Below are 25222 nucleotides of genomic sequence, written 5' to 3' on the forward strand. Positions count from 1 at the left end.
GGGAGCCATGTCCTCCCAAGCCACCAGCTCTCCCACTCTGTTCTCCACCCGGCGCCTGTGTATGCAAATTAACCCACCACCCTTGACAGGTTAATTTGCATACTTGCCCCTGATTGGCTGGTGAGCACAGCAGAGGGACGGTCAATTTACATGTTTCTCTTTAATTATATAGGATTTGTAAGGCACCTATGAGTACCCAGTACCAGTGGGTTACTTGGAATATATTAAGCAGATACTTAATAAATTTGCAACTCTTTTTGCACAAGTAATGCTATTATAAATTATAACTACAACTTGCATAAATGAGTAAAAACTTTGAACTGAATGCCATGTATATTTAAACACATATATTCCATAAAGAACTCATATACAAAATATATAAAAAATTAAATAGAAAACAAGAAGACTTAAACACTTCATATCCAAATGGCCAATAAAGACAGGGAAATTTTAATGATAATGCAATACCATCACAAACATACTAGAATGGTTAACATAAATAAAAATAAATAGGAAAAATACCGAGTAATGGCAATCTGAACTCCCACACATATGCTGTGCTGAAACAAGGTCCCCTTTATGAAAAAACCTCCTTGGGCACCCCTTTACATATTTGAAAACATGATACAGTAGCTTTTCTTTTCCCCCCCTAAACATTTGCTTTTCTTTCTTCTTTTAAAAAAAATATTTTTATTGATTCCAGAGAGGAAGGGAGAGGGAGAGAGGGAGGGAGAGAGAGAAACATAAATGATGAGAGAGAATTGTCAATTGGCTGCCTCCTGCTCACTCCCCTACTGGGGATCGAGCCCACAACCCAGGCATGTGCCCTGACTGAGAATCAAACAGTGACCTCCGGGTTCATAAGTTGATGCTCAACCACTGAGCCACACCAGATGGGCCATGATATAGTTTCTTAAAGTGCTCTCTCACTTGAAAAATGTAACCTGAAGATAATTCTCTATCAGGATATATAAAATATGACTTGTATTACTAATACTATTATTACTACATCTGGTATCTTTGCATAGATGTGAGTACATCTGAAAGCTAAACACCAATATTCTTATATGTTTGGTTTATTCTACTGTCCCCTAGGCACCTTTACTTAAGTGAAACACAGGATACCTCTCAAATTCCACATTTTCTCTTCAAACCATTTCTTCTAACACAAGAGGAATAAAAAAACATGAAATATCTGTGTCCTTGATTTCACCTTCGCCCTCCAAATCCAATTCTTGTCCATTTCTACCTTTAACATATCTCTTCAACTACCTCCCCAACACCCACCAACTTCACCAAGATCCCGTATTACCTAGATTATACTGAGTCAGATTCCTAACTGCTCTCTCTGATTCCAATCTGGCCTTTTGCAATCTCTATAGTGCAGACCAAGTGATATTCCACAAAACAATTTAACAAATTGCAGCAACTCACTCCCTGCAGTGAGCTTGATGGCTCCACATTATGGAAAAAAAGGCATCACTCTTTAATGTGTCTTGAGAGGCCCCTGCCTCTCTTATCATTGGGATAACATGCATAGGTTCCTAGTAAAGCATCTAACACAGCAGGTGTCCAATGACAACAGTATAAACTCTTAAGCAGAAGTTGCAAGCATTACCTCTTTGATCAGCTCAGACTGGCCCACAGTGTAGCTGTAGTTGGCAATCAGGGTAGCTATACCAACATAGGACCTCACCAACTCTGCCAGAAGACGAAGAATAGTGGAGGTGGGCATTAAAGGTTTGCTGCCCTTAACTTTCTGTTTGGCTTCTTCAGAGGCTCGGTCCCCTTCTTTATCTTTTTTCCCATCTCGAGACTCCTCTGGAGTTGAAGCTGTTGAGAAAGAGCCAAATACCAGTTCAATTCCACACTGAAATATTGGTGAGAACAAGCCTTCAGTGGAAAGAAAACCACTTCTCCACTTTAGGTCACTGGTACAACTTGAATGCCCTTCTTACACTGCACTGGAAGGACAGAAAGGTCGAACGACCCAGGTCTCAGACATGGGTCTTTGGATATAGTACATCAGGGAGGCTTTGCTCAACTGTTCATACATCGTCCACCACCTTCCCTCCTCTTATATATAACCTTAAGCTCCAGAAATATTGTACTAATAGCTCTCCAAATATGCCTTGTGTACTCACTCATTTACCTCTTCCTTCCCACGTCTGCTTAGCACACATTTACTTATCTAGCTCAGCTAAAATGCTGATTTCCTCTATCTCATCCATGTAAGTTGCTATTACATCACGTGCCTACCATACCGCATACTAGCATGCCTCTATTCCAGCAGTTAATGACGTTACATCATGATGGTTGCTGGTTTCCTTCACTAGAAAAAATTCTTTAAGTGCAGGGGATGAATCAGTTTCATTTTGATGTTTACTATAGTCTGCTACATAAAGGACATAATGCCTCAGCTGAATAATATTACTATCACCGATACTATAGATGGGCAGTAAGTCCACCAAAATGAGCTAACCAATATTTTACCAGTTAATAGCCTTTTAAAAAATTTTCACTATTAGATATTCAGTTTAATGTCTCCTAACTTCAACCTCAAAGATCTTTCCTATCCAAGGAGAAGCAGTTCTTGAAAGGCCTCATTAGAATTGCTTCCACATGACATTTCTCTAATTCTTGGTGAGTAGCCAATGGACTCTGCTGGGGCAAGAATCCACCATACAGCTAGAACACTGCCATTGGCACCAAAGCTCTATAAGCCAACATGGAAGCCATCAAAAAATATATACAGGATGATTTAAAGAGTACAACGAAAGAATATTACTATAGCAACCATTACTGGGTTAGTTAAGTCACAGTTCCATTAACTTTAGCATGTAGAAACTCTTTATTTACAGAACACTAAACTCAACCTTGAGAAAGCTCACTTAAACAAGTAAACTTAAAAATTATGCATGTATTCTCTGACTCCCTCAAGAAATTAGAACAAAAGAGGGGAAAAAACAACCATTACCTTCTTGGGATGCCCCAGGTGTGTTTGTCTCAGTGGAAGAACCATCTGTAGCAAAGACCTGACTCTATGGAAGAAGAAAACTCATGAGCCATTATTAATTTCAAAGATAACTATCCCCAAATGGCAGGACTTCTTCCCAGGGTACTGGCTGTAAATGCTACATATTCTCTTTGGCTGATCTTTTAACCACTTATTCTCTCCCCGACTCTCTCCGTTCCCCCACATGCCATTATAATCTGTGGGAAGTCATCTTTATAAATAGTGACTGGGAGATTGGAGGAAAAGAGGAGAATGAAAAATGAATTAAGAAAACATTTCCAACCCAAGGAATGAAAAGAAAATCCCAAAGACACCCTAATTTTATATTCATTTTTAGGCAACATATAATTTACAGATAGATCAAAATTAATACCTTTGACATTTCCCTGGCATAACCCTAAATACTGAGAACACACAAGTATTGCAAAAGGAGAAGGAAAGTAGGAAGTTGGAACTGACTTACATTAATGGAAAAACTTGACTGTGTATCAAAATCACTGCCCTGCCGAGTAAGTGACCGGTACTGCTGGTATACATCATCACCCATATCTTGCAGGAGCTGGCCAACCTCTTGGGTCATACCCCCAGGTTTAGAATCAGATTTGTCAGCTAGAGAAACAAAATAAAACAAAACAAAACTCTTCTGTAAATGTGCAATGGTAATACCTATTTGGTAGCTTGGACAATTCCACTCCAAGTTGCCACAATTGTTTACATAGTCATATTGCCAGACATAGTACAGTAAGTCCTCACTTAATGTTGTTGATAGGTTTTGTGACTTTCAACAAAATGTTAATAAAATCAATTTTACACAGGCTAATTGATATAAACATTAGTAAAGTTCCTAAGGTATCTTATCAACATAACGAAATGACTTTATTTGAGGACCTTCTGTGTAACCAAGACAGCATGGCTGAAAGCCTCATTCTATCACTAACTAGTTTTGTGACCAGAGGCAATTTACTTTGCTCACTTTCCTCAGCTGTCACTCCACTAAGCTTAAATTAACATACCTAGTATTACCAGGATGTCTAGTGTAGTGGGAAGGTCAATCAGTGGTTTTAATAAATTGTTGAGTGTTTTTTTGGGGGGGGTGGTATAAGATTGGTTAAAGATTCTGTGCACGTAGAAGCTAGGAGCTCTACATCAGAATGCTGTATGGATGAAAAGCGCCAAAGATCCACATTTTCTTGACTTATTAAAGGCAGTGTTCATCACTTTCTGGCAATCCCGTGGGACCTATCAAATAAGTATGTCCTGAATAAAACCCAGAAAAATCTTACTGGAATGAAATCTTAGGTTCAAGCAATCCACTCATGTGTTTCCCAGTAATTATAAGCAGCATTTTAACTAGGAATAAAGATGGACTGAGAAGGTGGTCTCAAAGGTCAAGAAGCCTAGCTGTATCTTCTAATATTGTTCCCAGCTCCTTTGGGTAATAAAGATGTTTTGTTTCTGAGAGTGAACACATTAAGAGACTACCTGGTATTTTATTTTTAGACTAGAGGCCCGGTGCACAAAAATTTGTGCACTTGGCGGGGGGGCCCCTCAGCCCAGCCTGTGCCCTCTCGCAGTCTGGGACTCCTTGGGGGATGTCCACCTGCTGGCTTAGGCCTGCTCCCTGGGGGGATCGAGCCTAAGCTGGCAGTCAGACATCCCTCTGGCAGCCCGGGAGCCCTCGGAGGATGTCCACTTGCCAGTGGGGAACAGGCCTAAGCTGCAGTCAGACATCCTTAGCTCTGCTGAGGAGGCGGGAGAGGCTCCTGCCACCACCACTGTGCTGGCAGCCGTCAGCCTGGCTTGTGGCTGAGCAGAGCTCCCCCTGTGGGAGTGCACTGACCACCAAGGGGCAGCTCCTGCATTGAGCGTCTGCCCCTTGGTGGTCAGTGTGTGTCATAGTGACCAGTAATTCCTAGTTGCTCTGCTGTTATTACATAGGATAGAGACCTGGTGCACGGGTGGGGGCCGGCTGGTTTGCCCTGAAGGGTTTCCCAGATCAAGGTGGGGGTCCCGCTGGGGTGCCTGGTCAGCCTGGGTGAGGGGCTGAGGGCCGTTTTCAGGCTGGCCACGGCTGTGGGCTGGAAGCAGGTATCTGGGATTTATTTATCTTCTATAATTGAAACTTTGCAGCCTTGAGCGGAGCAGGGCAGGCAGGAAGCTTGGCTTCCTCCATTGCCGGGGGAACCCAAGCCTCCTGCTCTTCCAGCTCCATGGCCGCTGCCATCTTAGTTGGGTTAATTTGCATATTCACTCCTGATTGGCTTGTGGGCGTGTCTTGTGGGTGTAGCAGAGGTATGTGTCAATTTGCATGTTTCTTTTATTAGATTAGATTAAATAGATGTTTTTAATTGATTTTTTTAGAGAGAGGAAGGGAAAGGGAGAGATAGAAACCTCGATGTGAGAGAGAAACATCAATCGATTGAGCCTGAAACCTGAGCATGTGCCCTAACTGGGAATCGAACCAGTGACCTCTTGGCACATGGGATGACGCTCAATCCACCAAGCCACACTGGCCAGGCAAGACTTCTTGGTATTTTATTTTCAACTTGCTAACAAGATGCTCTTATCTTTTTAATCACTTCATTTTCCCCACTGGATGGGATGTACTTTCATATCACGGAACTCTGGCAATCCCATTTTTATCATTTAATACTTCTTCCAGAAAACACATATTTTAAGAAACTTCCCTACAGGCCCCACCTCCACCAGGTCAGATGCCTTGCTCTAGGACTCACCACTACTTCGGCATCTGTCATACTACATTACTATTAACTTATTTAGAGAAGGGCACTGTGTGGCTTATTTATCTTGATTCCCAGAGGATGGGCATACAGTGAGTATTCACTAAGGCATGAACTGGTTGAAATGACCCAGGCAAAGTGCTCAGTTTCCTCTGGTGGGCTAGCTACATACCTTCCTCTGGAGCATGGTATGCAGCCAGGGCATTCAGCATGTCGTAGATCACTTCCTTGATAGTATCAGGAATGACAGGCAGTGGTGAGGGTTTCAAAGGGGTTGTTTTCACCAGTTGGACAGCATTAGGACCTTTAATTCTAAGATTCTCAAATTCATCATCTGAAGCTAAGCCAAAGTGAGACAGAAAAATTAGTCAATAGTGAACTGGTACCTACATTTGGTTACTGATAGAAACTTAGAAGGGGGCTTAACATAACATATAAGCTTGGGAAAGGAGGTAATTTCCAATGTTAAAGCAGCCTATCAGAGTATCTGCCTTTTACCTTCCCCAATTACCATAGGATTTAATACAACTGTAGCAAATGGTAAAAGAGCACAGGCTTTGGAGTTGGGAAGACTTGGTTTTAAAATCCAATTCTATTACAAGATCATGGCCAAATTACTTCCAAGAAACCTCAAATTTCTCATTCTTGAAACATGAGGATTAAATGAGACCATACATGCCCAGCACAGGGTCAGGCACACTAAGGTACCCCAAAATAATTAGCCCCCCCACCCAACTTTTTATTTAAAAACAAACAAAACAAACAATCCACAACCCTACAGAAACATTGAAAGATTAGTAAATAAATATCCATATACTTTTCATATAGAATCACCATTTGTCTACCTCTAAATATATCTAACCATACACCTAACATCAAGGATATTTTCCGACATAACCATCATAACACCCAGGAAATTTAAAAGACACAATTATATTATATAACAACTAGAGGCCCAGTGCATGAAAATTCATGCACTGGAGGGGGGGCTCCCTCAGCCCACCTGTCTCCTTTCACAGTCCGGGAGCCCTCAGGGGCAGGAGGTGACTGGGCAATCAGGGGAAGGTGACACCTTATCACACCTCTGCTGCTGCCACTGCCGGCAGCGCAAGCCTCAGCTGGCCCTGGTTACCTGCGTCTCGGGAGGCCGGGCAGCCACCATCAGGATGGCCCTGGGCGGCTGGGGGGCTGAGGGGACTGGGGGTCTCTGAAGGCAGGCACGTGGAGCAGCAGGGCCTGCCTGCTGCCCCGGCGGGGCTGAGGGGATTTGGCCCTGCCATCTTGTGGCAATGGGCACCACCATCTTTGAGGGCGGCACAGTCAATTAGCATATTCCCTCCTTATTGGTTGTGGGTGCCGCCATCTTTGAGAAGGCATGAGGGTCAATTAGCATATCCCCCTCTTTAATAGATAGGATCGTAAGTATTCAAATTTCTCCAAATCTCTTTTATTTGGTCCACAACCCCATCAAGGTTGTTGGGGGTTATCTCTCTGGTCTTTTATCTAGGAGATCCTTGAATTTTTCCACTTTTAATATATTTATATTTTTGGAAAAGAATCTAGGCCAGTTTTCTTTAGAATGTCTCACAATTTATGTCTAATTGTTTCCTCATAATTAAATATAGGCCAAACACTTTTGGCAAGAATATACTGAGGATACTGTATACTTCATTCTGTATCATGAGTCATTTATCTGTTTGTTCCTCAACTATCATTCAATCTATAAGCCATTCACTGTATGTAAGCCCTGCTGCCACACTAAGATGAGTTCTTGAAAAGCAAGGACAATCCTTGGTATTTTTCCCAGAGATTACCACAGGACAAGGACCTATTGAAGTACCACTGAACTGACTCACATGATCAATCAGCCAATGTCCCAAAGCTTGCCTAAGGAAGCTTTCCAAGTTACAGATCTCTTTGAAGAAAATTTCTGGGGTTATGCTAGGCCATAGACCTCAATGTCTCAAAAGGCCAGGAGAATGGGAAACTTACCAGTTCCTGAGCCCCGAGGGGCTGGAAGGGCAATGCGGATACAGCAGTTGGCCACTTCTGTGAAAATGTCTGGATTGCGGCATGCAGCTGGCCCAAGGACACGAAGGATATAGTTGATCTCCCGAGAGCCGAGGCTGCCAGATACAACACCAGAGGTAGTGCTACCAGCTCCACTTGTAGCTGCTGAACGAACAACCTAGTAAAAAGAGGGAGAAACACTGCTGATTAAAGACCACTTTCTAAAAGTACAATTGCATTCAAGGAAGAGTTTCCAAGGATTAAAATACTAACCAAGCTCTGCCTCAAGACAGTGAATAACAGATTTAGATTTTTGGGAGAAAGATAAACTTGGTCTTTTAAGTCCCTTCCCAATTCAAAAATGTGGCTTACAAAAAAAAACACCCAGCATTCAGCATATCCCAAAATTATAAAATATTAGACCAGATGGTATATGATCTTTTAGATAAACTGGGAAATATATCTAGACCACTGATCATTCATCCAAATTATGGCTCCCACATTTAAGTGCCAGCTCGTAGCCTTCCTAAAGGCTGTCCTAATTTTAAACTGAATGGTTCAAACCCTAAAAATATATAATATTGATATCCACTCAGTGTATAAGAATAAAATTAAAGATTTTCTTTATGCCTCAAAGCCAATCATCCATTTCAGATAATGATAGCCACAGGAGATATCAAACTGTATTTATGGATTGTTTGCTTTGATACCACAGGGCTTAGATAGCTATTATGGTTTTGCTCATCTAAAAAAAAAAATGACTCGTCAATCATGGAAAACAGAGGAAAGTATAAAGAAAACAAATTATATTGTGTTTCCCAATATCTATTTCTTCATGAACAATGTTCACAAAGATAAACGTCTTTTGGAATCTTAATGGTTTTCTTACCAAACTGACCATGCTCTTTAGTTTGGCATATTAATCCCTATATTTTGTCTGTCAGGCTGCAATTATAAAACAATTCTTACTTTTTAAATACAGAAAAGTATAACTTCACTATAAAAAATGTGCCACAATTTATTTATCCAGTCCTCTGCTGGACATTAGATCTCTAGTTTCTTGATATTACAAGCAATTCTACAGTGAAAATTCTTGTATATGTACCTTGGCATACTTGACTTTAGTTATAAGTTCTTAGCCATAGAATTTCTAGGTCAAAGGATATCTTAAACTGACAGTACCAAATTGCCCTCCAATGTGGCTGCACCAATTTCCACTCCTACCAAAAGTAAGAGTATGCCTGGTTCTCCACACCCGTACCTGCAATGGATATTATTAAGCATTTACATTTTGCCAACTGGGTATGTTAAAATTGTCACTGACCTTCTTTTGCTCCCAACACCCCCAAATACAATGTCCTTTAAGCTCCGAGTTTTCTCTCATCCAACAAGAACCTATATTTTTTTCCTAGCATTTTTAAAGTTATATAAACTTTAAACATTGTAACTATTTTGTTTTTAAGTTAGAATCCTGTCTATATATAGTTGTTTCTTCCTTGTTGGGCTGTCCCCTGAGCTTAGATCAGTACATATTCTGCCTTTAACAGCTCTCCTGCTTTTGTTTTTGCTCATGTCAGGTAAAATCAAACAGGCTGGGTGAAAAAATAAAACTGTCTAAAGAATGTCAGACGTATGCATACACACACACACACATATATATATGAAATAGTACCAGATTTTTGGCAAATGACTTAAAATTTATACCGTCTGATTCAATTTCTAGGAATCTCTAAGAAAAATATTCTTAAATGTGACAAAGGTTATGCAAAAACATGCATATTGCATATATTGCAACATTATTTATACATGTGGGAAACAATGTTCCAAGAGAGGAAAATAGAAGTGAAGTCTAGTAACATTCACATGATGACTGTTGAAAACAAATTAGCAGGAGGAATGAAAATTTTGTAAAAGTACCAATAAGGAAAAGCCTTATTAGTAAGATGTTTTCCCTCCACCCCTCCAATTACATATTAATGCTGATGTTATGTTTCTATTTTTTCTGATTACTTTGTCATTTCTTCCACTGTTCTATATGTTCCTAAAAAAACCCCAAAACACACGTAAGCCTGTTTTTAGGTCTGCACAATGGGTAGCTGTAAAGAGCTTACCACAGTGTCTGACAATCATAAATATTCCAGAAACTTTACTATTTTTATAACCTGTGAACACATGAGAAGTACTCTACAAGGGGATGATCTTTAAGACATGAACTTGGTGGAAGGTATTCTAATTCCTTATGAAGTTTTTGGTTCAAGAAACCTACATTGCCATAGAGAACTTACTAGGTAAGAGCTATTTCTATAGTAAATTTAAGAATAGAAAAACCTGTATTTTCTAGTTCTTTTTTCATGTCATTCCCTGGGATCATCTACCATATTCAAGCAAGCACCTAAGACTACAGCTGGGAAATTTTACTGGGCAGCGTATATCGTCTACATATCTAGCTATAGACCCTAAGAAGAACCAGAAGTCTATCTGTTCTGAGACCAAGGAGAACAAAAGTATGATGCAAAGCTAAACCATCATCTGACACCAAAAGACTCACCTTTTCCATAGTATGACGGAGGGTGCAGGGGTCCTCAATAATGTGTCTTAAGAGAAGGGTGACCAGGGGAGTAAACCCATTGAAGCCTGAGCTCTGGGTCAAATTCAAGATCATGCGGGTACTCTTCAGCTCTGCAAACATCATGGCATATTTGTGGTCTCGGGTGAGCCTCAGGCAGAGGCGAAGGGTGGCATGCAAAGTGTCTGGGTCCACAGGGACGCCTAGCATGCTCACGCAGGCCCGGATTAAAACTGTCACCATATCCTCTGTCAGGCCCTGGATCAGGATCTCTCCGATTTTTGTTTCTTCCAGGCTTGTCTCCTTTTCATTATTTGTATTCTCTAGGGCCAATGGAGTATCTACAACTGGGAAAGTAAGACAGTTTAACTTGATATTTTCTCCCACACCTATCCTTCCTAAATAACCAGTCAAGTACTTGCACCCTATGAAGAGAAATATACCAAACACCAATTCTAAGACTAGATGAAAAGGCATATAAAAAGGACTGTGAATCTTTAAAAGTCACCGAGCAATCTGATATATAAGAAATGACAATGAAATCGGCTAGAACTTAAGCAATAAAGGCACACGAGTTTCACGTAAAACATTCCTTGAAAAATTCAAAACTAAGAGTCCATACCATTGGCTTTACTGTCTTTACGCTTGATATCAATTTCTTTGCTTTCTTCCAGTGTCTTCTCTAGTTCCTGCCCACTGCCGTTTTTAGAGTTTTTATTCAGCCGCGGTACCCTCAGGAGAGTCAGCATCACTGGGCGGCGGTTCCCTGTTTCTTCATTAACCTAGTAATTCAAACAGACAAAAATATCTCTACCAAAAAAGGAACTCTGGAAAGGGGGTATTAGAACTCCCAGGAAAGATGCTACAAGAGAAAGGAACCCTGGCAATTTAAACCATCCCTATCATTTACAGAGAGAAAAGATCAAGATTCCCAGAGGGAAAGTGGCATACAGAAGGCCCTATAATGAATTGTAAACTTTCCAATAGAGCAGATACCATCCCTAACCACTCCCTAATCCTTGACTAAACAATTAAAATGATTTCCAGGTGGGACAGTATCAAATTGCCACAGACTCATGGTCTACGTAAAGACTTCAGGAAGATCCACTTCTCTGAAAACTATACCCAATTTGGTAGTGGTATGGTAACATTGCTCCTTATAACATGTCAGGACTGCTGACTGAGAAAGGGAACCAAAAGGCATACCTAGCACCGTTTCTACTTCTCAATAAAGTTTACAGCATTGAATGAGCATGTACCTGAACCATTGTAGTAAATTGTACAGTGTATCTTCTTCGGCCTGCAGTGAAGCGAACACTTGTCTCCCCAGACTTCCAGGCAGAATCAATAGTGCTGTTGTTGCTTGCACTGTAACTACACCAACGTCCAGAGCGGTCATCAAACCAGCGCCAGTTGTTGTTGTTGGACTGTAAGTACTAAATACAAGAGCACAAAGTTTCTTCATATTTTCTACAAGGTTGGTTGTTAGAAAAAATATTAACTTTACCAGTGTTCATTGCTAAAGCTAATCCAGGAAAAATAAATATACTGAACACTTAGTACATTTTGAGAACTAAGAGAATTTTTTTTATACATTAATCCTCATATTTCTGGGCCTCTCCATAGGCACTAAACCCTCTATTCTTGTCCTGCGATCCTCTGCTTTCCTTTTGTTTCCAACTGTTCTCCATAAAAGGGGAAGTGATTTTAGATTTAGTGGAACAAAATTTCTGTCTATGAGAAGGTACTGAGATGATGTGACATATGTAATCTACGTTAAGGAGCACTTGCTTTGGGAGAAACTGCACACACTCAGTCCTTTATACAACAGAAGAGCCACTCTCCTGCATACTTCTTAAATATTTACTTCCAGAATAAGTTCTTGGACCCTTTAGCTCCATAAAAAAATAATTCTAACACCCCATTCAGGAGAGAAATGTAGCTATCAATATCCCCTAAAAGAGATGTATTCCTTGATCAGAGAGCTTTACATTCTTTACCACTTTCCTGTATTCTCTGCTGGCCTATTCTTTGCTTCAAGAAGTTAAGCAATTCTGCCAACCATATACAATATATTACATACCTTAGTCATTTGGGCTCTCCTTTTTGAGGAGATGGCCGTCTTTTCATAGAAATCAATCAGGAGCAACACTGGGGTGATCCACCTACAAAAGGAGAAATCATTTATTCTGAGCAAACCAGAAACCTAGACACAAGAGAAAACTTACCTTGACTTCATCAGGGACATCACAATTTTCAAACAAAAAAAGGTACCCAAGATTTACCCCTATACATGTCCCAGAAAAACAGAAGTAAAACCAGGAATATAGGGTAAACTCACTTTGGGGTCTGGACCTCCTTTTGCTCCTTGGCAGCCTGTAGGCAGGGCTGAACCACTTCCAAGAGTTTGATTAGGACATTAAGGATGCCACTAGATTCAACCACCCAAGCACAAGGTAGCTTCAACTCCTGATTAATCACAAGGAAAAAAATAAAACATATACCAACTTCTAGTCAGTAATCACAGGGGTGAACACTATTAGAATTAGCTGAATTCAAATCCCACTTCTACATGATGCACCATCTGTGTGACCTAAGTTACTTAAATTCTCTAGGCCTTTGTTTCCTCATGGATCAAAGGAAATAATCTCAACTTCCAAGGTAATTGTGATGATTAAATGAGGCTATATATTCAAAGTGCCCAACACAGTGCTTAGCACATTAGTATGTGCTTAATATGGAAACTGTTATTAATATCATTAATACCATTAAGGATTGTCATCTAGGTTATATAGTGTTAACTATGTTGAAGTTGAAAAGCTTCCAATTTACAGAGAACCCTTACAATCTTTCAAGGAAGATGGAATAATTAAACACAGCAACCCAGGTAATGGTTTGCTCTACAGGGGCTACACTAAAGTATTACTTATAACAGGAAATCACTGGAAGTAATTTAAATGTCCAATAATAGGCAATTACTTAAAGAATGGGATGTCCAGAGATGGAATAATATATAAATGACATGGGGAAATATTCATAATATAATACAGAGAGAAAATACAACTTTTAAAATAATCTGATCTCAATTTTTTAAACACACATAAAAAGGACTAGAAGAAAATATTAGACTATTACAATTTTCTCTTTATGTTATAATGTTATGAGGGACCCCCAGCATTCTGTACTTTGCAACCTATTTACAAATCTATACTAATAAAAGGGTAATATGCTAATTAGACTGGACATCTTCTGGATGTCCTTCTGGACAAAGCAACAGTGGCGGGGGCCAAGGCAGAGGCAGTTAGGGGGCGATCTGGCCGGCAGGGGAGGAGTTAGGGGCGACCAGGCCAGCAGGCAGAGGCAGTTAATGGCGATCAGGCCGGCAGGCAGAGGCAGTTAATGGCGATCAGGCCGGCAGGCAGAGGCAATTAGTGGCCATCAGGCCAGTAGGGGAGCAGTTAGGGGGCGATCAGCCAGCAGGCAGAAGCACTTAGGGGTGATCAACCCAGCAGGCAGAGGCGGTTAGGGGTGATCAGGCCGGCAGGCAGAGGCAGATAGGGGCAATCAGGCTGGCAGACAGGCGAGCAGTTAGGAGTCAGCGGTCTGGATTGCAAGAGGAATGCTCGACTGCTGGTTTAGACCTGATCCTGCAGGCAGTCAGACATCCTCCGAGGGGTCCTGGATTGGAGAGGGTGCAGGCCACGCTGAGGGAACCCCCGCCCCCCGCACCCCGTGCACTGGGCCTCTAGTGCTATAATAAGAACTGCCATTTTCACTACAAGGGAAAGCCCCAAGACTATAGTTTGACACATACACTGAACTTTTCTCCTAGGTTGCTTGAACTCCATTAAGTTCAGGGTTTACTATGAAACATGATGACAAATGAAGAGTCATTTGTTCAAAATCAATTGCCTACTAATTCCTATGTTGGTTGGAATAAGAACATGTCTTGGCCAAAATACTCTTTTCTCTCAAAAAACCTGCTGACTGACCAGGTACAAAAGAAGAGTCAGATTCTACCTGATGCCCATTATCCAATTTTCACCACCTACCCTGCTTTGGCTGCCATTTACAGGTTTCCTCAGAGAGACCAAAAGTATTCCACAACAGAACTACAATAGTAATTCTAAATACCTCTTTTAATGACTACTCCCCAAATCCTCTAAGACTCAATTCAATTAATGAACACTTGTTCTGAGAAGCCTCTCTCTCATTATCCGGAAGTGTTGTATATACCCTCCCTGAACTCACTGACATTCATGTACAAACTGCTGTATTTTGTATTTAATTATGTGCATTATAGCCTACAAGAAACTGCAGGCTCATGAAAGGCAGAGATCATGCCTTACATTTCTCTCTACCTTCTTCAATGTCTCAAATAATAAGTGTTCAATTAATTCTCTGATGAATGAAACAGAGAGACTAAAAGATCTAAATCTTACCTCAAAAAGCAGGGTCAAAAGCAAAATTCTAGTAGCCAAATTGGATGCCTGGGGCAGGGTGGCCATCTGACTAATCCATTCTGACACAGTTTTTGTGTCGCTTGTTGTTAGGGGAAGAGCAGCTTTGATCAATACATCAGCAGCTTCCCACACCTAGAAAAGAGGAGTGGCCACGTCAGATAACTGTAAATAAGAGTTTGATAAGGTTTGTCAAAACATTCTCAACCCTGTACTCATACTCCACTCTCAACACATTCGCCAAAAGAGGGTGGATAAATAATTATGTATATACTATTGAGATATTACGTCTGTATTAAAAGAAGATGTGTGCTACTACAGGACAATCTCTAAAGATTATTTTCTTGGGCTAAATTACAAGAAGCCTAAATCCTAAATTAAAGGAAATGAATATTTTAAAAATTTCTGATGCATATAGTCAACCCAACAAAGATTATGCCAACCTATATTCCCATCAGTAATCTTTCACAATATTCTGCCCCAGAATTAAAAACAAAAACCCAAAATGTTAAAAAAAACTTGGTCTTGCTTTAGTTTGCATGTTAAATTTCTTTCTTTTTAAATGCTAGGTATTTTTATTTTTGTTTTTTGCCAATCCCTACGTAAGAATATTGTTCCCACTGTTTTGAGAAAGAAAGGGAGACAGAGAGAGAGAAAAACACCAATGATGAGAGAGAATCATTGACTGGCTGTCTCCTGCATGCCCCCTACTGGGGATCAAGCCTGCAACACGAGCATATGCCCTGACCAGAAATCCAACCATGACCTCCTGGTTCAAGGGTTTAGGCTCAACCACTGAGCGAAACCTGCCAGGCTGCATGTTAAATTTCTTATAATGAATTTATATAATTGTCCTTTCATATTAAGGGTTTAGTTTTCTTAAAATCATTTCTATATGCTCTTGATATAGATTAAAGGTAACTAAACCCTGGTCATCTCTTGTGAAAAAATGGTTTATTCAGTTTGTCTTTTACTTTTGTGATGATTCCATATACCAAAGTTTTGATTACATACATCACGTTTTGATTTCTTCCTTCATTTTTCAACTTAAAAAATATAAAATAAAATTGCAATGATTTAAATACAAAAATAGTAAAGAAAATACAACCAAAATGTTAACTGGTTATCTATTTGTGTGGGAATTTAGAGAATTTATTTTGTATCCTACTTCTAACAATTAGCATATATTAATTTCATAATGAGGAAAAATACTGCTCAAAAAAGACAAACAACAGGTCACAACCATTCATCAGGATGGGGACTCATTTGTCAAGTGGTTGTTGCACAGGAGGGGAGGGAAAAAAACATTTATTCACTGTTAGTTCAGGGGGCTTAACTTGGCTCAGGAATGAGACACAGTTTAGACATTTAAGATGAATCTAAGAAGAAATGCCTAGAAACAGAAAGCTTTTTATTTTCCTTTCAAAGACATTTTTGTGAAGTAGTTAATTTACTTTTTGTAGGAACACTCTCAAGAAAGAGCTAATTACCAGATCTAGAGAATTCAAAAAGAGAGAATACCACATCCACATTGGGTAAATTGCAAAAATATTAATCTTTTAAAGAAATTAGGTTTTGACAGATGGCAGGAAAACCACCTTATAAAATCCTGTCTTTTGGCCCCTTGAGAGCTTACCTGATTGACTACTTGCTTCAGAATCATGTCCCGATAGTCTGCTCCATTACGTTTTATTGCTGTCATAATGAGATCACACACCCGGTACACTGTGTCTGGCAGCTCATCAAGAAGGTGGAAACAGCCAGGCAACATGGTATCTGTGAAAGTGTGGAGCTCATCTTGCTCCAATGGATCAGCATCCTGGAATTTCTCTAGACATTTAGCCTCTTCCTCTTCCTGCTTTTCACGAGCTTTCCTTTCCTCCTCCTCTTTCCGGCAAGCAACTTCCTGGAGGCAGGGAAGGAAGAGCGATGGCATACGGAAGAGTTGAAGAAACAAAGACTAGGAAGACTCTAAGAATGTATTTGCCTTATCATATGAATACCCTCAACCTTTTCCTCAAGCAATATGTTCATTATTATGGGGCAACAAGTATGAGGGCAGCCACAAAGGCTAAGGCAAGACAAGGAAAGCACAGAAGAAGGACACCTCCAACCACTAAAACATTGCCAATTTATTCACAGGAACCTACATTATGTCCTACAAAATCATTTATATACATTGTCCTGCATTCTCTGTCAGTATAGCAAACAGAAGCAACCAACTTTTACCTAAAAATAGACACCCAAGTTTGACCTAATGGATACAACCAAGTACATTTGGGGTATCTTATTTGATTTGACAATAAAGAGAAATGCTTCATCTGCCCCACTTAAAGCTTTAGGTCAATACAATGTAGATCAGTGAAGACAAGGTTGGGATGAATGAATACTTCCATGTCTTTCTTTAGACTTTAATTCTACCAATTACTTTGTACTCGTAGCAGAATGTTCAAAGAAATACTAAGATTAATGTGTCAGGCCCTTTTGGATGCCTTGTATTCTAGTTACCTCAGGTGACTCCGCCCTTTGATCCATTGGGATATCCTGTCCCAGAGACATGGCAATAGCTCTCATCATCTGATCCTCTTCGGACATGCTCAGATCCTACAGAGCAACAACAGAAGTTGCAGCAACTATATATACCCCATTTCATAAGGAACCAGACATCTGTGCTCAAGCTTTAGAGAAGGGGCTCCGAATGCTGCTTTCTAGAGTAAAACTGAACTAGACTTACCTGGTAGCTGTAAGAACAGAGAAGGAAAATCACAATGAAATTAAGTACAGGAAGGGAGCTTTAATGTGCCACGTGCCACCTATTCTGCATGTCAGAAAAGAGAGCCTCTTCCATGGCTTTCTGACTGTGGAGGATTTAAGAGTTCTTCTGCAAACGAAGTCCAGTAATTTGCATGCCTGGGAGATAGGGAACTTCTGCTTATTACATTCTAGAGCTAGAAGAGTTATTAGGAAAAGAAAATATTGGCACGAAGAAGTCTGCAAATGAGAAGTAGTTTATATAAGGGAAGACCAGTGACGAAAGCAGGAGAGGAGAAAAGCACATCAGCAGCCAAACCAGTGTCCTACAAGATTAGAGCCCCTGGGCCGACTCACCCGAACAACTCCTCCCATGATTGGGGGAGGGTGGGTTAGAAGGTACTCTGTGGCCTGCTCCATGGTGCTGGTGTTCAACAAGGCCTCCATGGCATGTTCCCTTGTGAAGCCCATGTCCATGAGCTACAAAAAGAATGTAGGACCTCAGAACCACAGTAAAAGAGAAAACCAAACGCATTTTAAAAAGAAAGAAACCCTTTCAAGAAGTAAACAGGTTTTTCTAAGTTCACGGGAACTGAGAATATTTATAAGCTAAGATAGGTAACACAGATGGACCTGTCTATTTGGTGCTTTTGAGCATTAGAGCTGCACAATGGGGCAGATGATTCCCCTAAGAAAATGGGGTTAGATGGTTATTATCATTAATAGGATTATTCTAATTCAACAATCACAACAGCAGAAGCAAAAATTGGTCCTACCTTTCAGAAAACAAACTAGCAACAGAACAAGAGCCCGAAAAAATGACCTAGGTTTTCTATCACTGGGAAATAATCATGAGATGTACAGAAAGAAACCATATACCACAGCTTTACAACACCAAATAAGAAAATTAACATCCGCAATAAAAGAATGACTAAGACATAAAAAAAAACCATTTTCTTAATGACACCAACACAATTCTAGATAATATATGACGGTAACTATGTAAAATTAGGCAGAGAACAGAAACATCCTCAAAATGCAAAGGAAACCCACTGTATGAGAGAACATACAGTATTTGTCAATGATACATCAGATAAGGGGTTAATTTCCAAAATATATAAAGAACTCATACAACTCAACAAAAGGAAGACAAACAATCCAATTAAAAAATGGTCAAAGTACCTAAATAAACACTTCTCCAAAGAGGACATACAGATGGCCAAGAGACATACGAAAAAGTGCTCAAAGTCACTAATTATCAGAGATGCAAATTAAAACGACAATGAGGTGTCACCTCACACCTGCCAGATTGGCTACCATCAATAAATCAATGACCAACAAGTGCTGGTGAGGATGTGGAGAAAAGGGAACCATAGTACACGCTGGTGGAAAACAGTATGAAGCTTCCTCAAAAAATTAAATATGGAACTGCCATTTGACCCAGTGATCTCACTTCTAGGAATATATCCTAAGAATCCCGATACACCAGTGAGAAAGAATGCATGCACCCCTATGTTCATAGCAGTGCGATTTACAATAGTGAAGACGTGGAAACAGCCCAAGAGCCCATGAGTAGATGAGTGGATAAAAAGCTTTGGTACATTTACACAATGGAAAACAATACAGCTGGAAAAAAAAGAAGGATCTCTTACCCTTTGAGACAGCAGTATAATACTCTCCCGGAGAGTATTATACTAAGTGAAATAAGCCCGTCAGAGAAAGAAAAGTATCACATGACCTCACTCATATGTGGAATGTAATGAACAAAATAAACGGACTGACAAATAAGTCGAGGCATGGAAGCATGGCACAGATTGATGAATCTCAGAGGGAAGGGGGTAGAGGGGGTGGGCAGAGATTAACTAAAGAACTTATATGCATAACCCATGGACACAGACAATAGTGTGGTGAAGGCCTGGGGTGGGGTGGGAACTGAGTGGAGAGGGGCAATGTGGGAAAAATGAGGGATTGTTGTAATACTTGCAACAATAAAGATAAATAAAGAAAAATTAGGCATAGAACCAAATGATAAAAAAGAACACAATAATCTTGTGTGGTGACATTATGACTACCTTTTTAAAATATGTTGCTGTATTTCTAAATTTTCTTCAAGTGAGCAATTGTTAGTTATTATAAAAATTACGGCATGTATATATAGAAGTCATATTGCAACAGGTCTCTGGACATAAAGAGAACACATATATACAAGTGCCCAGAGGACTATGCTAAATATTCTTTTGAAATTTAAACGTCAAGTTCATAAGTGCTTACTCCTCAACCTCCACCTTACTACTGCTTCTAGCTTACATTTTTCAAAATGTGGTTTATATGCTTAAAGATGAAAACAAACACCAAAAAACCAAAACCAAACAGTAAGATAAAGAGAAAATCTAAATCTATATCCTGGCTAACCGGACCAGGCACTTAGTGGCATAGAAAGTTAGAAAGCCCACAAGCACTGTATTCTATCAGGTGCAAAGTCTAGGCCCTGGAGTATCAGGTCAGTATTTAGTACCTGTTGCAGTTGCTGTTGGTTGACTTGAGGATCTCGGCGGGAGCCACCTTCCTCTTGCCCTGTATCCTCTTCTCCTCGAGACCCCTCCTTCTCTTTGCTCAGTCTTTCTCTAATTACAGGCTCTCCTCGGAGGATGTGGCACAGGATGGCCAGCATGGACTCTGCCATTCGCCCACCATACACCTTCAGGGGTTTCCGGTTCCACAGGTTCTTGATGCAAGTAAATGCTGCCTAGAAATAATTTGAAAGGCTGTGTGAAAATCATTTATTTTTTCAATTCAAAAAGCCCTGTTGAGGAATAAGCCAAAGTCCTTCCACAATCAGTCCATGCCAACAACAAAATCCTAGGTCAGTACTGAAGGGGCCTAAGCAAGCACAGAGAAGGGGCATTTAATGCAACCTAGAAATATCAATCTGAAGTTTAAGGTTCAAATGTGTATACCACAGAAAATTCTCAAATGATCCCTATTCCCTTCTGTAATGCAGCCCTATCTGGGAGTAGAATCTAATGGTTCTCCAATAATCAAGTTATTTAATCAAGGAGCACAAATCAGAGTAGGAGCTACCTAGTCAGCATGAGAAATTCCTCTTGGTTTTAGAATGCTGAATACTCACTTTCTGAGTTACCACAAGGAAACGGAGGGCACTGAATTGTGGAAAGTTCTGGACACTTCCAGGCAATTTGGCAGGCAGTGAATGTGGAGATTCAAGCACCGTGGTAGGATTCACCATCTTCTCCACCAACATAAGCCAAGCATCTAGGAATTCTCCTGTGCCATCAGGTAAGTCTGAATGCTCCAATCCTTCAGCAACAGGAACTTTGCCACCCATTGACAGAGCCCAGTTGAAAGTTCTAAATTCAAATAAGAGAAAATAAGGAGAGAGAACATTAGTATTTTAGATGGGGTAGTGGTAAAAAGGACATTTGATAGGTTCCCAGTCCTTATATTGGCACTACATGTCCCTCCCCTTGGAGCCACTGCTTCCAATCTGTCCAACATTTATTAGATTTACCTTTTATTGGTCTTTGTTCTAGCTTTGAGATATTATTAACATACAACATATGTAAATTTAAGGTGTACAATGTCATGATTTGACACACATATATATATTCACATATATATATTGCAAAATGATTACCACTTCTAGCATTAGTTTTTAAAGCCAAAATAAACAAAAAGTGAAACTTAGCTTAAAATTTTGACTGAGAAGCAGAAAAATGATCATATTGAGAAACAACAGAAAAAGACAAGCCTATTAGAAAAATATGTACCAGACATTGGAAAACCAATGAGGAAAAGCAGAGACCCTTACAAACACCTCCAGAAAGGCTGAATTCTACACCTTCCAAGAAAGATGGAAATAAATAATGGCTAGTGCCCAAAATGTGAAAGGGTACAACCAATGGGTGTCTCTATGTATCCCACTGTCACAAGATAGGTGGCTTAAAAAGTTGATCCTTACTCAAAAAGAGCATTGTGGCCTCCAGAGCAGAGAAATTTCTGCAGCATGAGATGGTAGGGATACTTCCTCTCATCAAACAGCATTGGGGATGTAAAACCAACTGAACAGATGAAGAATGTTAGCCTGAAAGAGGGAAAAAACATATTTAACATTCTCTGAGGCAGACACTAACACAATGGGAAATTCATGCAGAAGCCAAGAGTAAAATTTAACATTGCACTCATCTGACTGCAATGCAGGTGGGTGATTAGTCTGCTTATTAAAATTTCTTAAGTTTCTAAGAAGGCTCCTACCTACTAAACATACAAGGTTATTGAAATGCAGTTTGATTATAAATGCTTTAAAAATCTCTGTATTCTAGACTAAGTAGAACCAAAACAGGTTCTCTAAACTGTATTTACATAACACAGCTAGAGTAAGAGACCACCAAGTCAGTTTGATTCTGTCTCTTAAGCAGAATCTCACCTGAAGCGGGGAGTCGGTGTATATGGTGGAGGCTGCCAAGATAAGCCTTTTGTGAGGAGCTTAGTGAGGGCTGAGGCTGTTGATCGAGCAGCGGGTGTCGGTGCTGTGGTAGTGCTGGCAGCATGATGGCTCCTTCTCTGGCGGACAGGAGACCCCACACAAAGTTTAACAAGGAGTCCAAACAGCTCAGCAAGTGCTCGGCCTAATCTGGAAGAGGCTGGAATCCAAAAGTTAGAATAAGGCTGACAGTATTCTCAGAATTAGTTTCATTTATAACAGACACATTACCATTAATACATTTTTATGACTGACCACTTCCTCACACCCAACACCTAGGAAACACCTGGATTTGTCTCTACACATCATAATCCAAAAGGGAAGTTCCATAGGGAATAAATGCCTCTTTTAAAGGCAGGAGACAGAGACGTGTCTTGGCACTCGATATATAACAAATGTGAAAGTCAAACAAGTATTCAGACTGTTAGAGGAAGTATAAATTGAAACCAACTTTGCAGAGAGTAACAGCAATAAGAACTACTGAAGTAAATAACAGATTTACTGGGTTATGAAGTCACTTATAATCCCCAAAGGGAAAAAGACAGCTAGGAAAAGCATAAACAATTGTAAGTGGCTTTCATAAGGTTAGGTAGATTATAAGTATTTCAGGTTTTCATTTTGGGGAAATGTTTTTGGTATATGTCAGCAATTTTCAAACAGTATGCCATGTGTCACAAAAATTTTTAAAACATAAAATACCTATTTAGTCAGGGGCACTGACCTCGTTTCCCTTAGATTGTCAAATAAAAAAGTGACAACAGCCAACACAATAATAGCCATCAGTGTGAATGAATCAAAATTATACCAATTTTTAAAGTCAGATTGGCAAAAAATATATTTTTGGGTGTGCTGCAGAATTTTAGTAATTAGTTTATGTGTGCCACAAGATGAAAAAGGCTGAGAATTGCTGGTATATATGGTTGAACGAAAGAAGTACAATCCAAATGTAAAAGGAAATGCATAGAAAAAGAAGATATGTCTAAGCATATTATATTTTTGTGTTAACTTGCTTTTCTTAAAGTATTTCTCTGTACTTGAACACTTGCATTGCCTGGCTAGAGATTGAATATGCCCAGATTCTGAAAATCTAATGCACCCAAACTTAAGTTTGTGCTTTATCACCACCGCCCTCAGTTGTTCCAAAGTGGCTCAAAGGTAGTCAGCAATATCAGCAACCACAAAGAAATTGACATCAAAAGTATGAGGTGGACCCACACAGAAACCTCAAAATGTTCTAAGGTCATAGTCCAAGAGGTCTAACAAAGATAGGGGAGGTTAACATGAGCCATCCTCTAGGTCGATTTTCCTTCAATTTGGGTTAGTGGTAGACTTTCAAATTAAAACAAAAGAATTAAGCAAAATTAGAACTTTCAAGGTTTTAAGATAGCAAATGGAAACGCCAAAGGCTGTTTACTGCTTGCTTTGGGACAGACTTTCGATTCCCAGATTTGCCCTTAGAGTCTAAAGTTAACACCTTCACTTTCCTCTACATTCAGGTGGCAGAAACTGGCAAATACTGAGGAACAGAAAAAAACATCTTCCAAACATTGATATTACATCAAAAGGCAAAAATGGTAGAGACAGATTAGTGTACATCTTTAATGTGGTCTTGTATCATGTTAATGTGATCTCCAAAGTTGTCAAAGTGAATTTACTAAAATACAAATAAATTAACTATGTCACTTGCTATGTTTAAGGGACAGAGAAAGAGACTGGGTGGAATAGCAAGACAGGTAACTGGAAAGTAGTAGTTTTATACCACAAAAGTCGAGAATAGAGCATTTCAAGAATAGAGCATTTCATGGTAGGTCAACTATCATGCTGTAGGGAAGTGACAAGGGGATTGAAACAAATTCAAGAAACTTAGCATTAAGGAGGTTGTAGGTATCTTGGTAAGACATTTCAATGGAATTGGTGGAAGCAGAAGCCATTTGCAGTTGAAGAATGAATAGCAGGAAAGGAATTATAGATAGGGAAAGGGTAGAGGGTTTTTAGGAAGTGATTCTCTTATCTTTGTATTCCTAACAATAAATACAGAGTCTATCACATAGTCGACACTCAATAAAGTATACCTAAAAACAAGCCACCGAAGTTTTTTCCTTTGTAATCCTCACCCGATGATATTTTTTCCATTGATTTTTACAGATTGGGAGAGTGGGAGAGAGAAACACTGATGTGAGAGAGACACATGGATTGGTTGCCTCCCACATGCACCCTGACCAGGGCAGACCAGGGACTGGGATAGAACCAGCGACCCTTTGATGCATGGGCCAATGCACTGAGGAACATCGGCCCGGGCGAGCCACCAAAGTTTTAAACTTCCTTAATGGGAACAATACAGCCAGCCATACCAACTCAATTTTTTGAGAACTAGTTAAGGCTCTGAAAGCCAGAAAAGGGAGTAGAAAAAAGAATCACTCACCTGACAATAAAGGCTTGATTTGCTTAATTCTGGCAGCCATGGCAGGCGTGATTTTAGATTTGCCCTTAGAGTCTGAAGTAGTAGGTTCATCTGTCTCCATAGGAGCCAAGGTGTCACCATCAAGCCCAATGCCTTCCAACAAGCCTTGGGTAGAAGCATCCATACTTCCAGCTGTGGCATCCTGCTCCCCATCTATAGACATAAGAGAAAATCAGTAAGACCATGGTAAACCAGCATTTACCTGGTTCCTTGTTCTGAAGAGTCCCAAACCTGAAAAGAATCTTCCTATATCTGAAAAGAAAAACAAAACAAAACAAAATAATCCCAAACTGTACTGATTGATACGCTTGATTGCAGGCACTGCATGATCCGGGGGTACCACTTAGGCAGCCTACAATGTGCATGGTGCCCTTATACTGTCAAGGAGCATGCCCTGCTAGAATTCTATAGCTTATTAGTAAACTCAAAGCAGACATCATAGACTACACCACTGTAGAAATATAAACCCTATTATTTAAGATTTTTGTACATAAATGTGAGATATGCCTCTTTTTTTTGTGTGTGCGTGCTCTTAGATGTAAGAATTGGCTTTAGGCAAACGTTATAAAACACCCCACCAAATTTTCTGGAAAAACTATGTGCAAATTGAGTCATCTTTGTCTAATGTGTGAAAGACACTGCTGGGGAAAAAAAATCTGGATTAGAGAAGGTAATTCTTTGACAATGAATTTAATTTTGTCCTCAGTTCTTTTCCT

The 25222-nt window shown here is 39.9% G+C and overlaps 1 protein-coding gene across 18 annotated transcripts in view; it reads right to left on the minus strand.

The window, feature by feature from the left end:
* Positions 1-25222, minus strand: part of HUWE1 (HECT, UBA and WWE domain containing E3 ubiquitin protein ligase 1) — a 149094-nt gene that overhangs the window by 35720 nt on the left and 88152 nt on the right. For 17 of the 18 annotated variants that reach the window (XM_036304909.1, XM_036304917.1, XM_036304911.1 and 14 more), the window contains 19 exons: positions 24468-24659; positions 21989-22205; positions 21524-21646; positions 20675-20912; positions 20060-20290; positions 17902-18024; positions 17302-17397; positions 16430-16699; positions 14776-14928; positions 12675-12802; positions 12417-12498; positions 11593-11769; positions 10956-11115; positions 10316-10680; positions 7750-7945; positions 5930-6097; positions 3480-3625; positions 2978-3041; positions 1619-1833 (listed from right to left, as the gene is read on the minus strand). In XM_036304909.1, the coding sequence (XP_036160802.1) occupies positions 1619-1833; positions 2978-3041; positions 3480-3625; positions 5930-6097; positions 7750-7945; positions 10316-10680; positions 10956-11115; positions 11593-11769; positions 12417-12498; positions 12675-12802; positions 14776-14928; positions 16430-16699; positions 17302-17397; positions 17902-18024; positions 20060-20290; positions 20675-20912; positions 21524-21646; positions 21989-22205; positions 24468-24659 (3344 nt within the window). The remainder of the gene's footprint in view (positions 1-1618; positions 1834-2977; positions 3042-3479; positions 3626-5929; positions 6098-7749; positions 7946-10315; positions 10681-10955; positions 11116-11592; positions 11770-12416; positions 12499-12674; positions 12803-14775; positions 14929-16429; positions 16700-17301; positions 17398-17901; positions 18025-20059; positions 20291-20674; positions 20913-21523; positions 21647-21988; positions 22206-24467; positions 24660-25222) is intronic. The other variant, XM_036304920.1, reaches the window with a different exon arrangement.

Source organism: Myotis myotis, unplaced genomic scaffold (genome assembly GCF_014108235.1).
Source record: "Myotis myotis isolate mMyoMyo1 unplaced genomic scaffold, mMyoMyo1.p scaffold_m19_p_4, whole genome shotgun sequence".
Classification (NCBI taxonomy): domain Eukaryota; kingdom Metazoa; phylum Chordata; class Mammalia; order Chiroptera; family Vespertilionidae; genus Myotis; species Myotis myotis.